We start from the raw sequence: 15,077 nt of genomic DNA on the forward strand, positions 1-15,077 counted from the left end.
AGGTACTTCACGTTGTTTTAGTAAACATTTGAGTGCCTGCTGTGTTCCAGGCACTGTTCTAGCTGATAGTGACACAGGACAAAGAAGTATCCTGCTCTCCTTGAGGTTACATTGTAGTGGGAAGAGGCAGAAATAAACGTATATATTATAGGATAGTAATAACTGTTATATAGAGGATTAAAATAGGATGACTGATGGATGGTCAGGGAAGGTATATCTGAAGAGGTGACATTTGGCTGAAATCTGAATGGAATGAGCTATCCATGTGAAGGTTAGAGGGAGGAACGAGGGAGGAAGCAAAAGGAAGACAGTGCACAGGCCAAAAGGCACAAAGTGGGCATGCTGTAGCAGCAATAAGACTTGGGTGTCTGGAGCATAGTGGGCCATTGGGGGAGGGGAGATGGGGAGGATGAGGAGGAGGAGGAGGCTGAGGCACATCTGCAGAATAAGGAGAAACTTGAACTCAGAGAAATTAATTACTGCACTAAAAATCCCGTAGCAAGTAACTGGTAAAATTCAGGCTCATCTTTTTAAATCCAAAGCCCGTTACTTTCAAAAAGCCCCAATTTTGCCCACTATATCATGCTGCCTCCTAATGGCAGTGAATGTAGGTTAACTGAAAAGAGGTTTGGTTTTGAAGGTTTACTTCTTTTTTTTTTTTTAAACACACTGTCTTGTTTTTTTTTTAATTTTATTTTGTTAATCACCATACATTACATCATTAGTTTTTGATGTAGTGTTCCAGGATTCATTGTTTGCGTGTAACACCCAGTGCTCCATTCAGTACGTGCCCTCTTTAATATCCATCACCAGGCTAACCCATCCCCCCACCCCCCTCCTCTCTAGAACCCTCAGTTTGTTTCTGAGTCCGTAGTCTCTCATGGTTCGTCTCCCCCTTCTATTCCCCCCCCTTCATTTTTCCCTTCCTACTATCTTCTTTTTTTTTTTTTTAAACATATAATGTATTATTTGTTTCAGAGATACAGGTCTTTGATTCATCAGTCTTACACAATTCACAGCGCTCACCATAGCACATACCTTCCCCAATGTCTATCACCCAGCCACCCCATCCCTCCCACCCCCCCACCACTCCTCCTTTGCAGAAGTAAAGAGTGACCTAGGGAGATAATTCTAAAGTTTTTAAAGACAGGTACAATGAGTAAATTATGATGACTAGCACAGAATCTGGGAGTTAAGGGAGGTTTGAAATATTAGAGTCCTTTTAGGACAAGGCTAATGACTAATATTTTTTTAAAAATAACATTTTCATTCATTTATCAGATATGTATTGAGTGCTTACCATGTACTAGGCATTAAGTTAGGAGCTGAGGATTTATATCCTGGTGAATAAGACCGACATGGTCCTTGCCCTTTGGTCATGTGTAAGGGTATTATCTTTGTCTACAGTGGGTTTTAAAAAAATTTTCCATTTTCATAGGTAAAAAATGACTCATTATAACTTTCTCTGATACTGGTACTATTTTTTTTTTCTTGTTGACCATTTTCATGTCTTGGTTAATTTCAAGTTCAAGGTCTATGTCTTATTTCAGTTGGATGACAGGTATGGTAGAGAAGTTTGTAATCCTGATAATTAGCGGTTAAGTTTTGAAACTTAACTAGTTCTCTCTCAGTAATTGTTTTAGAGATAATTTTTCAGATTTGGAAAATAAGGCAATGTTCCCATGACTGAGCGTGGTGATATTTCTGAAATGCATTCCCCTCTTGCCTTTCTGCCCTTCATTGTTTTAAAGAAATCTGTATCATTTGCTGGTATATGTATGCAACTAGTAACTAACCCATCTTTATAGAAAATTGCCTTGAGCAATTCACTGTCTACTCCCTTTACTTGTACTTCAAGCATTTCAGGTGATTGTTAATTTCAAAACTTAGATCTAGTCAGGATTTATAATAACATGATTAACATAGGTTCTGCTTAAGTCCTGGTACACAAGAAAAACTTGTCTCTTATCCTTTGCAGTTCTAGGGGTGGTGTTTCACTCATCCATTCCTTACGCATTAATTTCTTAACTTTTGTGTTCTGGAGGTGAGGGAGAGGGTGAAACCTCTTATCTTTGATTTTGTCTGTTTTCTTAAAATGCTGTTTCAGTTCATTTGTTTCACAATGTGATACAATTTCAAACTTAAAATAGTTTTGGATAGTTGGCAAAATGAAGTCTTTTAAGCATGTTTAGTGCTTGAAGACTTGTTTTTGAAAGTGACCTGTTTTATAATACTCAATGTGTAGTTTTGCATTCTTTTAGGGGGTGGGAAAAATCCGTTTTAGGCTTTTTTTTTTTTTCTGTCATATTTGTGAAACATTCTTTGGCTTGTTATGGATCCTTTCCCTTTCCTTGCATTAGGATCTTTTTAAGACTTGCACTTTCATAACTTAGATTTGTGGGTATGCCATAATAAAATGGAAATAGCCCCTCAGCTGCATGTCTTCCACCTTCTAGCCTAGTGATCTTGGTAAACCATTGTTACTTCTTAAGCTATTTAGCTAGATGATTTGGAGCTAGGACTCTGCATTTATCAAATATGTGCCCTTGGCAAGGTAACCTTTCTTGGGTTCCTTTTCTTTAAAATGAGGACAAGAGAATTGTTAATATTGAACGACAGAAGGCACGTTTAGGACAGTGTCTTGACACATAAAGGTCCTTAGTAAGTATTAGTATATTCCTAATATATATTTGTATTTTGTCTGATTGTCTAACACTTTCACCAAGTTGTTATAAAGATCAGTGTGAGAATGGATATAAAAGCAGTAAAAGAATGTTAGGTGGATGACAGGTATGGTAGAGAAGGTTGTAATCCTGATAATTAGCAGTCACTTTGCTTTGCATAGCTTATGTTCAGATACCAAGTCACCTATATTAGTCATTTTTTTTATTGTTACAGGAAATATCCATTAGGCCTACATTTTACAATAATTATCTTAAAATTAAGTAATTTTTCTTTTAGAGTTGTTCTACTAAATAACTTCTATATAGTTCCTATGATACTAAATTTAATTTGCCAGCACTGTATTCTATAATTTATGCCTGTGCTTATATATCATGCTGAGGCAATTGTTAAGTTTAAGGCTGGCTCACTACTGGTTAAGGTAGCTATGAAGGAAGAAAAGTGTTTTCAATTATTAAATGAGGATGATATTTTTAGATGTCATCAGAATCCCAAATTGATATATCTACTCTTGACCTCTTTCCAGAGTCCTGTATCCCCAGCTTCTTTTTGGATATATTTGCTATCATTTCAAATCAGCATGTCTAAAACTGAGTTTATGATCTTGCTTCCAGAATTAGTGCTTCTCAGGTAACCCAGGCCTAATGGTCTTTGCCATCTTTACCCCCTCTCTTAGCTTTATTCCTGGGTCCTTTTGAGTTTGTATTAAGTAGTCCTTTATGTCTTTTACTTCTTGGTTTTCACTACTGTTTTCCAATTTCATTTCCTTATCTTTATAATCTATGTCTGATTTTTACCACTATCAGTATTGAAGACCAGATTAATTGTCCCCAAACATCATTCTTTTTTTTTTTTAAGATTTTATTTATTTATTTATTTGAGAGAGAGTGAGAGAGAGAGTGTACGAGCAGGGGTAGGAGCAGAGGGACAGACTTCCCACTGAGCGAGGAACCCAACGTGGGGCTCCATCCCAGGACCATGAGGTCATGACCTGAGCCGAAGTCGGGTGCTTAACCAACTGAGCCACCCAAGTGCCCCCGCAAACATCGTTCTTAGTGTGTCACTCTTCTCCTTTTAAACAGTAAGCAATTCCTTGTTAGTTATTGTATAAAGTCTTCATGCTTAAAAGAGATACTACTTTTGTCTTATCCCTAGCCTCCCATTCCAGCTTTACTGCTCACTCTTATCCTACAGGAACTCTTTTCTCCACCCAAATTGTTCAGTTTGGTGTCTCTTCACATCTTCTTTTCCTCTGTCTTTCTCTCCCTGGCTCTCCCCTTCTGTTTAGATACTCTTTTTTTTTGGCTAAATAAATTCTGTCTATTCTTCCTATACTTTTTCTTAAAGATGAAGTCATCTCAGCCCACTATGATGCTTCTTGCTTTGACCTTTAAGCACTTTAATTGTTCATTTAGAACAGTTGTTCATTTAGCACTTAATTTCTTTCATTTGGTGCCTAATCATTCATTGTTTCTGAATTGCTTAACTTTATTTGTCTGTCTAGGCTTTTTGTAGATTATTGGCTCCTTGAAGGTAGGGATTATTTCTAATACCTTGAATTTCTCCAGAATCATGATGGTATATAAAATGAACATGCAATCATTACTATAATATTGTTTGATGAAAAAATATTTTTTAATTTTTTTTTAAAAGATTTTATTTATTTGAGAGAGAATGAGAAAGAGAGAGCACATGAGAGGGGGGAGGGTCAGAGGGAGAAGCAGACTCCTTGCTGAGCAGGGAGCCCAATGTGGGACTCAATCCCAGGACTCCAGGATCATGACCTAAGCTGAAGGCAGTCGCTTAACCAACTGAGCCACCCTGGTGCCCCGAAAAAATATTTTTTAAAGATTTATGTATTTATTTTAGAGAGAGAGAGAGAGAGAGGGCATGTGTATGCACGTGTGTGGGAGGAGGGGCAGAGGGAGAGAATCTTCGAGTAGACTCCCGCTGAGCGTGGGGCTCAATCTCATGACCCATGAGATCATGACCTGAGCCAAAACCAAGAGTCGGACACTTAACTCACTGAGCCAACCAGGCTCCCGTGATGAAAATATTTTTCTAAATAATAAAAACTCTTCAAAAACTTTAGGGTGAAAATTGCTAAAGAGTATATTAATATTTTGTGAATACATTTTAAAAATGCTCACTTTGATTAGTAATGTGGCTTATTTTGAGCTTATATTTAAAGCTGCCTATTCAGAAGCCTCCTAAAATCAGTGATTGGGGATGTCTGGCTTTGAAACCTCACTTTTCAAAGAGAAGGCAGGCAAAGGACTGGCTAGATGTCACTCCAGAGCTCTCAGGTTCTATGATTGTAGCTCCATGTTAACTTGTGACTTAGATGCCTCCTTTCGTTTTGGAAGACAAACCCCATTCTTATCTTGGCTCTGATTAGAGCACAGAGCCCAGGTGAGGAGTGGGGAGGAAGAGGAAGAGATACAAGGTAGAAAAGACAAGAAAACTTGTAAAACAGTGAGAAGTGTTTTGTTTGTTGTGCTTTTTTGGTAATCTGGCTGCTATCAGATACAAAAGCAGCTCCTAAGGTTGATTTAGAAGTAGACACTGGGAGAGTGGGGCTTGACATTCTTCAAGGGAAATGGCTAGCAGAAAAGAAACTCAGAAGAATTTGGTTTCTTTCTTATGTCCCATTTGTAAACTCTCCTTTCTGTGTCTCCATTTAATGCATCAGTTGGGTGTCCAGGAGGGCTTCTTGGGGTAGGACGGTGAGTGGTAAGGTGGAGGTAACAGTGATTTACTAGGTTAGGGATTTTTAAGAGTAGTTCTCCCCTAAACCATAGCTGTAACTGCCCCTAAATAGCTTCAGCAGGCTAAGCAAGAAGGGCGAGAGACTGGAGACCCTGAGACAGAGGGACAGAATAAGTTAGGCAGTTTCTGTTTTGCAGGTGCTTAGCTGTACAACTTTGGGCAAGTGATTTTATGCTGTCAGTTGGCAAGAGCTAGCATTCCCCTGCAGTATCTGTTACAGTGCAATTCCTGGTTGACTGCTTGAATGTGAAGGGATTCACTGAAATTAGTTTTTAGGAATCTTTTAGCACATTCTGTGGATTTGAGTATACATGTGGGAATACTTTCCCAAGAGAGTCGCTGGACTTAGAAAACTTTTCTCTTTGGTTGCTTTGTAGTCCCTTTTTCGAATATACTTGGAACAGTATCTTCTATAAAAGAAATTTCTATCTCCTTTATTCCAGATTATCTGCCAAGATCTAATAAATTATCTTTTTAGCTAAAGGGTTATTGTTATTTTTAAAAGGTATCTTCTGTGACATAATAATTATTAAATAAATTGTGTTTCTTTTATAAACATATTCTAAGAATTTTTTCCCCTTAATCTTTATAGAAAATGTGCCAGAGGATCTTCGAGAACCATTTTACACTGATCAGTATGATCAGGAACACATCAAACCACCAGTTGTTAATTTGCTTCTATCGGCTGAACTATACTGTCGTGCTGGGAGTCTCATTCTCAAGAGTGATGCTGCGAAACCCCTTTTGGGCCATGATGCTGTAATCCAGGCTTTAGCACAGAAAGGCCTTTATGTCACTGACCAAGAAAAACTGGTAACCGAACGAGATCTCCACAAGAAACCCATACAGATGGTGAGTCTATTTATCCAAAATTACTTTGTTTGAAGTGCAGACCTTTGTGAATTATATTATAAAATGGAGGGAAATATGTTTTGAAATTGGATTGTCATCTCTGCCTAGAGTTTAAAGACTATCATTTTCTTATAAACCTCGTTTCCACATGAAGGAAGATTTTAATATACTATTTTGGAATGTTTGGAGCCATTCTAATACCCAGGAGAAACTATTTACATTCTTTCTCGCTACTTTAAAGTGATTTTTATTTAATTTAAAAACTTATTTTTTCCATCACAGAGACTATCTAGAAGAGATAGAAAGTGTATCCTTGATTTTATTCTCCTCAGGAAGGAGATGAGATTTTTAAGTGTTCATTTACATGTTTGAATGACCTCTTGGTAAATTTCTGCATATATGTTTTAGTTTATTTAATAGCTATTAATTCATTCTTGTGAATGAAGGGCTCTAAGCTGGCCTGTGACAAGCATGCAGGAGCTTTGTCATGATGGTCTCTGGAGACAAATCCAGAGTTTGGGTTCATCGTATGGTGCTTCAGTCTGGTGTACTACTTTAGCTTAAGTTCACAAAATGCTGAGCGTCATCAAGAATGGTATTAGAAGGAAAAACAGATTTGCACATTTGATTAAATCATGTTCTTATATGAGACTAGTTGTAGAAGGGGAGAAATACATGTAGAAGACTATATTTAGAAATATACAAAATTATGAAGTTGAAGAAGGATGAACAAAAATTAGTTTACCAAATCTAGTACTAAGTGAGATGATCTACTTTCTGCCTATTTTCCTTCTTTAAAAAAAAACACACAACTATTTTGTTATGAGAAATAGAGAATAATGTCTCAAGAAAAATTTAATGAATTTATAGATTTATGGTAGAATTATTAAGGATAACTAAGAATGTTTATTATCAGATATGAGATTTTCAGCTTTCATTGATGCTTTAAATTCACCTTATGGTTACCCTCTGATTTTTGTATGTCTGCTTTGGATACGTATCATATATGTGAACAGTTTGCCAGTGCCAGGAGTGAGCAGAATTCTACTTAGGTGTCCTAGCAGTATCTCACATTCATCCTCTCTAGAATCATTGCACCGATTGGATGCTCCTGCTATGATTATTTCTACTTCCATTATTTCAAGGCCAAGTAGATGGTTATAAAACACATCAGTGACTTTGTGAATCTGTGTTTGCTTAGTAGCTGCTCTTTCAGATACAGTTAGATCTGTATTTTATTTGTATATTTATTATTATCTATTTCAGGTCCTCTTTAAGAAGAAAGAAACAAACTTAACATTTTCTGGATTATTTTCCTAGTGTAGTTTGGTGCACATAAAATATGAAGATACTTACAGAATTAATTAAAAAATGAGGGTTTTGGAAGACTGCTAGTTACATTACTATCAGGTTTCTTTCACACTGTATTTGATCCTGGTGATAGCTGTGAACACATTTATATTTGATTGTAGGAAAAGGTATTTAAAGACCATGATTTAAGTGATACAGAATTGCTCTTTGTCTGGTTCTGACCTCTTTCTGTGGGTTTTTAGAACACTTCATGTTTGACTACATCATCTTGACCCTTTGCAGTGTCACATTTATTGACCTGTGTTTTAAGTGTATACTTGCAGCTTTTGTCACAGTTTGATTTAAGGCTTCTCAATTGCTGTGAAATTTTGATTGGTGATATGGTAATATTATATTACAATTTTTCTAAAACCTATGTGAGAAAATTTCTGAGTACTGTTAAAAACTTTGTTCCTTAAGAAACTTTGGTTTTAGAATAATAAGAGTAATAAGTTTCACTTTTCTTGTCTTGCTTTTTGGGAAGTAAAATGAAAAATAGTGTGTTTAGTTGCACTGAATATATTGACTTCCAGTGCTTTCATCTCTAAATTATCTTAGTACTTTTGGGATCTTTATTTCTGTATGCTGCCTTACAACCTTTTGGAAAAGTCACGTGGTGGTAACAAAAGTATCAACATAAGTATAAGGCAGGTTCGACTAAGCAGATTTTATTAATTTTGGGGTGGGTGGGGCTTGGGAGGAATGCCTTTTTTTTTTTAAATGAGAACACATGTTGGAGAACATATGCTTTTTTATCACAGTGCTTTTACAGACAGATTTTGAGAGTATAGCCTTTAAAACATTTTCTTCTGGGGGCGCCTGGGTGGCTCAGTCGTTAAGCGTCTGCCTTCGGCTCAGGTCGTGTTCCCGGGGTCCTGGGATCGAGCCCTGCATCAGGCTCCCTGCTTGGTGGGAAGCCTGCTTCTCCCTCTCCCACTCCACCTGCTTGTGTTCCCTCTCTCGCTGTGTCTCTCTCTGTCAAATAAATAAAATCTTTAAAAAAAAAAACAAAACAAAAAAACATTTTCTTCTGTATTTATATCAATGGGAAAATATTTTAGACGCTGTCTTTAAAGCCAATTAATAATTATAATGTATTAAAGTTCATTAAGCACATAATCATTATCTGTAGGATTGTGAGAAGAGATTGAGGTTGTGATCTGCCTATTGAATATTACAAATGTAATATGTGAGTAAAGACAAATGCAAACTATATACAGTTACAGTGCTAAAATGCGTACTGTTCTGAGAACTAAACTTAATGTGCGCTTGAATCAGCATTAAGTGTATGACTGAATAGGTACCAGAGGAAGAGTTGTATACATTAAAATCACAGGGGAACATCTTTCAACTGAAAGTGTGCTGTAGCCCAAATCACATTATCTATCAAATTATTTGTGAAAATAATACTGGTATCTAGGATGATGTAAAAATTAAGGGACTTGTAGCAAATGGAGTCAGATACTGAAAAAGATAGCTTAAGCGTACAGAGAGGATTTCAAACTTTTTTCCATAGCAAAATGAATTTGCATGTTTATTACATTCAGTATCACCAGGTTAGGCTGGGGGATTTGATCAGTGTCATAAAATCTTAAATTCATAGAATTTTATAGCCAGAAAGAACTTTAGAAATCAGAAACCAGTATGTATAAAACTTTCCAGTGATGAGGAACCTGGGGAACATGAGTACTTGGGAACTTTGAATAGATTCCCAGTCCTCTTGTCCTAACTGTGACATTAGTACCTTTAGAAGAGGGGTTTGGATATGTATTTTTAAACAGGTGTTCTGGGTGAATTTTATGATCAAGAGTGTATGGGAGGAGCGCCTGGGTGGCTTAGTCGTTAAGCGTCTGCCTTCGGCTCAGGTCATGATCATGATCCCAGGGTTCTGGGATCGAGCCCCGCATTGGGCTCCCTGCTCTGCCGGAAGCCTGCTTCTCCCTCTCCCACTCCCCCGGTTGTGTTTCCTCTCTCGCCATGTCTCTCTTTGTCAAATAAATAAATAAAATCTTAAAAAAAAAAATGTATGGGAAATTTGATCTGATCCAGAGTCATTTTACATATGTGATACTTATTTAGAGAGGTTAAGTGATTTGCCTAAGGTAGAAGTGTTACGCACTAGCAAAACTAAAATTAGAATCTCAATGAGCTAGAATTGTTACTTTCTAATTTACAGTGCTGTTATCTGAAGCAAATTTATGCACTTAAATATGTGAAGTCATCTTTACTTATCTGTCTAAACTGCAGTCTGGTTATGAATTAAACTCTTGGTTGTGAATCAGCTTTCCAACCATGTTTGCATATATGGGAAATGAGAGTTGATATTTGTAAAAGTCAATTATTTAAGTAAATGTGTATATATATATGTGTGTGTATGTATATAGTATGTGGGGTATGAAATAATGAGATTGATTTTCATATGATTACAAAGTAACATTTTTAAATCAAATCTTGTTTTGGGACGATCATTATTATATAAACAAAAAATTTATTTTGATGTGCTTTCTTTTAATGACTACCAAAAAAAGATTGAATATCCTGTTTGTTTAATGGAAATTAAAGTGGGTTGTTAGGTCATTTGATAAGTAAGGCATAAAATGTTCTCTCATGAAGTGTCAGTATTGCTTTATGGGTGTTTTTGGATATTCAGAAAATATAAGCTAAGGAGTTGTACATTTGTGCTACTGGCCAGTAAACTGCTTTGTTATAATGGAAGGCCAGTGAAGCTGTGGTTAAAACATAGAAAGATGATGGAAATATTTTTTTACTCTAAAGAAGGATATTCTTATATGTAAAGAAGTGTTACTTCATTTTATCACATTTCATGGTCTGCATTCAGCTGACCATTAATGCCTCCCCTTGAATGACATTGAGCTTAGGATCTAGTGAGGAAGAAGCCTGCAGAAAAACAGTAATTAGACCGGCATGAAGTAGGTGCTGAAGTTTAAGCAACAGGGAATGGAGAGGTGGATGTGATGATTTCTTCTAGGGAGGACCAGGGAGGGACAGAATGGGATAAAATGACTAATGGGGTTTCAGTGGATAGGAAAAGGGATGAGGTGAGAATGGTAACCAGGCTGAGGGAGTTGACTCAAGTTTGAACTGTGAAAGTTTGTTTGACTCAAGTTTGAACAAATGACAGTATTGACTACATGGAGGCATAGAAGTGAGATGAGGCTAAAAAATAGGTTGGGGTTAGATCATGAAGAGGCTATGAGCTAAAGTTAAGGATTTTTAAACTTTTTTTGTGGGTTACAAGATCATGGAATAAGTTTTCATGTTATTTTCTTTGGTTTTTGTTGGTGGTGGTGGTAATGGTGGTGCTTTGTTAATTTGTTCTTTTCTGCCTATAGTAAACAAAACATTGCAAAACACTGAAACACTTTGTGAGCTCTTATACTGTCAGCTTAGTGTAAAATATAATAGTTTATTAATTCTCAGATCTTTCTGATTTGCTTACATCTGTCTGTATACTTGTTCACTTCTCAGACTCTCTGGTGGCTGTTTTTATTTAGTTTACTGTGCCAGGCAGTGTGATTACACTTTATATATTGTATCTCACATAATTTAATTCTTAGGACGACCCTAACAGGAAAATATATTGTCTCTGTTCTACTGACGAGGAACTGAGGCTTTGAGAACTGAAGTAAGGTAACAGAGCAATCATAGTAACTAGTGAAGGCAGGATTCAGACTATCTCTGCTTTAACTATAAATCCCATGTTCTTGGGGTGTCTGGCTGGCTCAGTTGGTAGAGAGTGTGACTTTTTTGTTTGTTTTTTTTGTTTTTTTTTTTAAGATTTTATTTATTTGAGAGAGAGAGAGCAGGAGAGAGAGGGAGAGAGAGAATCCAAAGCAGACTCTTTACTGAACACAGAGCCTGACACAGGGCTCGATCCCACAATCGTGAGATCATGACCTGAGCTGAAACCAAGAGTCGGCTGCTTAACTGACTGAGCCACCCAGGAGCCCCGCGCATGTGACTCTTGATCTCAGGGTTGTAAGTTTGAGCCCCATGTTGGGTGTAGAGATTACTTAAGAACAAAATTAAAAAAAAAAATCCCATGTTCTTAGCCACTACATTGTATTTTTTTTTTTTTTGTCTTTGCCTGAGTGATAGGAAGGTAATTGGAATAGGATAATAGGAGTAGGTAATAGGAAAGTGGGAAGTGGAGTGGTAGAGGGAAGTGAAATGGTATGCTACCAGGAAATCTGCTTGGTGGTTTGAAATCTTGGTAATTTGTCTATGCTTCTTCTCAAAGTAATTTACCCATAGTTCCTGTCTTGAAGGTTATGTTAATTTCATGTACTAGGGAATAACTGTAGTCTTCGACTTGTTTGACTGTTAATAGATGATGAGGCAGAGTTATGACAGAACCTGTCTGGGTGGATATGAGTTTCTTGATGTTAAGAATGTGCAAGGTAATTCCCTTGTTAACCATTATTTTTGCTGGATGAATGAAAGGTGTTGAGGACAGAGAAGCTGATTGTGCTGTTCCTTTTTTCTGTCTTCCTTCCTGCCCTTCTCCAACATACTGGTCTTGTTTGGCAGCTATTCTTTCGGATTTCCATGGTGCCATCATCTGTTGGAACTCAGTGTAATTTACTCATGTAGAAGCTTAAAAATTTTTCCCCCTACTTATTAAGAAGATTAAAAATTGCATGTTAGAGGAAGAGAATTATATAAATGTAAATATTGCAATAATAGTTGAGATATTAATTTCTGGTCACCCTTGTATAATAATGCCTTGCAGGCACCCCCCCTCCCCCGCCAGAAGTTTTTTAAGTTTGATACAATATGATCCTATTCTAGCTTCTCTTCATTTCTCAGCTCTGATGAGTGAAAAATCACCTCAATTCTACCTCAAAAATGCTTCTCCCAATCAAACTCTCTTCTGCATCTCAAAGGCTTCTGCTTCAGGTCCCCGACTATTTTAACAGCCTCCTAAGTGCTATCTCTTTCACAATACCACCAGAGTGACTTTCTGTAAAGAAATCTGATGGTATCCTCTCTGGTTTAAAATCCTATATACTAAGTGCTCCCTATCATTTCAGGATAAAGTACACACTTGGCATGACATAAAAGGTCATTCATGCCCTGTGCCCATCTAACTCTCTGGTCTCATTTCTCATTGTTCCCTAACACGTACCTGATTCCAAAACTACAGCCAAACTCCTTGTTTTTCCCTAAGCAATTCATGATGCTCTCACACTCCCTTTTAACATCCTGTTATACTTTTATATACACTATCTTATAACATGCCCGTCTTTGCCTCCCTGGTAAATTCCTTCAAAACTCAGTGTAAGAGTAAGACCAAGTTTGGTGCCTCTGTACACCTAAAAGATATGTATTAATTCCTGTCCTTGTGGATTATAATCTGCATTGATTCTGGGGAGACCCACAGAGAATGTTAGCATGAAGTAGGATGTCACACAGAGAGTGTGCAGCAATGAAAGGGAATCCCAAGAATAGGAATAGTAGGGAGAAAAGGGAATTGTTTTGGTCACTGTCTTAGTCCGTTCAGGCTGCTGTAACAAAATACCACAGCTTGAGTAATTTATAAATAAACTTATTTTTCACAGTTTTGGAAACTAGAAGGTCCAAGATCAAGGATCAGCATGGTTGGGTTCTGGTGAAGGCCTCCTTCTGGGTTGTAGACTACAAATTTCTCATTGTGTCCTCACATGGTGGAAAGGGCAGGGATTTCTCTGGAGCCTCTTTTATAAGGGCATTAATCCCATTCATGAGGGCATGGCCCTCATGACCTAATCATCTGCCAGAGGCCCTGTCTCCTGATACCATTGCCTTGGGCATTAGAATTCTAACATACGAATTCTGGGGAAACATGACATCCAGACCATAGCAGGTACTCTTTTCTTAGGTAAGGGATGCATATCATTTAGTGACCGCTGACATATAAAGTTACAGTTTACTTTGCAAAATATTGTTTTTTTTTTTTTTTTTTAAAGATTTTATTTATTTATTTGAGAGAGAGAGAGCACATGAGAGGGGGAGGGTCAGAGGGAGAAGCAGACTCCCTGCTGAGCAGGGAGCCTGATGCGGGACTCGATCCCGGGACTCCAGGATCATGACCTGAGCCGAAGGCAGTCGCATAACCAACTGAGCCACCCAGGCGCCCCCAAAATATTGTTTTAATTTAAAAAATATTTTAGGTTTCATTTTCACAATTTCCCTGGTTTAAAAAAAAAATCCTGGTTTAAAAAAATAGGACAATAACTAAGTTTTTAAGAACACATGTGAAATGAAAAATATATTTATTATAATGTTCAGTGTATGTTTGTTATATTAAGTTTTGTTCTTACATAAAATCTAGGTTCTTCTTTATCTGACATTTTATTTTTCTTTTTTTCTAGCTTTATTGACAAAAATTGCATATATTTAAGGGGTACAACTTAATGTTTTAGTGTGCATATTCATTGTATATATTTATCATATTGAACCAAGTGTTATGTCTTGTACAATAAGGGCTCAGTAAATGAAGTGTTAATTTCCGGCCACAAAGATCAGATATTTTAGACAAATTGAGATGGACAGTTTCTTCTTTCCCTAGGGACCATGTGTATACATCTTACTCTGCTTCTGGCCATTGCTGATTTATCTAAGGGTTGAGATACCTGATGTATGGTGGGCTGATTGGATTGTTTACTGAGAATCTGAAAACCCAAATGGAGAGAGAATCACAGCACATTGATAGTAGGTCGTTGGAGCCACCCCATCTTACCAAGGCGGTGCCCTAGGCGGAAAGTCTGTGAACTCCTTCTGCTGAGGTGCCTGGCACTGCTCAGCTTCTGGCTTTCCTGAGCTTAGTGGTTCAGCTCTTCCATACATGCTGTAAACTACTCCAGTGCCCTCCCATCCTGATAAGCCCCAATTTTTGTTTAAATTAGCATAGTTAATTCAACATTTATATTCTGTTGCTTGCTATTAAAAGAACTGTAGCTAAACATTAAATAAAGAAAAAGCCGTCCATTTTTTTTTTTTTCCCCCCAATCCAGGACACGTTTTAGCTATAAAGTTTTAGAGCTGAAAGACCCTGGCAATCATTTGGTCTGGAGTTCTGAAATTCTTTTGACTGTGACTCACAGAAGTACATTTTACTGCAAATGTATTTACCACACCTGGTTTACTTAGTTATACATACAGAAATAAAAGTATTTGTGCTTTTAACTTGATTTTTATTCTATTCTAGTTGGAAAAAATATTAGTTATGACTAACTGAATTGACTTCATGAATGACCCATGAATGGGTTATAAGCCCACATTAAAAACCAATTTAGTTAAATTGCTTTATTTTCTAGAGAAGAGCAGTAAATGACAGTGTTGGTATTGAAAACTAGGTACACACCCATGTTTTTCTTAAAAATGTATTTTAATATTCAATTACCAATAGCTTCTATCTGTTT

General features: G+C 37.0%; 1 protein-coding gene across 4 annotated transcripts in view; it reads left to right on the top strand.

Moving 5' to 3' along the window:
- Positions 1-15,077, top strand: part of CAMSAP2 (calmodulin regulated spectrin associated protein family member 2) — a 112,749-nt gene that overhangs the window by 16,866 nt on the left and 80,806 nt on the right. For all 4 annotated transcript variants that reach the window (XM_078078249.1, XM_078078250.1, XM_036086702.2 and 1 more), the window contains exon 2: positions 6,044-6,303. In XM_078078249.1, the coding sequence (XP_077934375.1) occupies positions 6,044-6,303 (260 nt within the window). The remainder of the gene's footprint in view (positions 1-6,043; positions 6,304-15,077) is intronic.

The sequence above is a fragment of the Halichoerus grypus genome, chromosome 7, assembly GCF_964656455.1.
Source record: "Halichoerus grypus chromosome 7, mHalGry1.hap1.1, whole genome shotgun sequence".
Taxonomy (NCBI): domain Eukaryota; kingdom Metazoa; phylum Chordata; class Mammalia; order Carnivora; family Phocidae; genus Halichoerus; species Halichoerus grypus.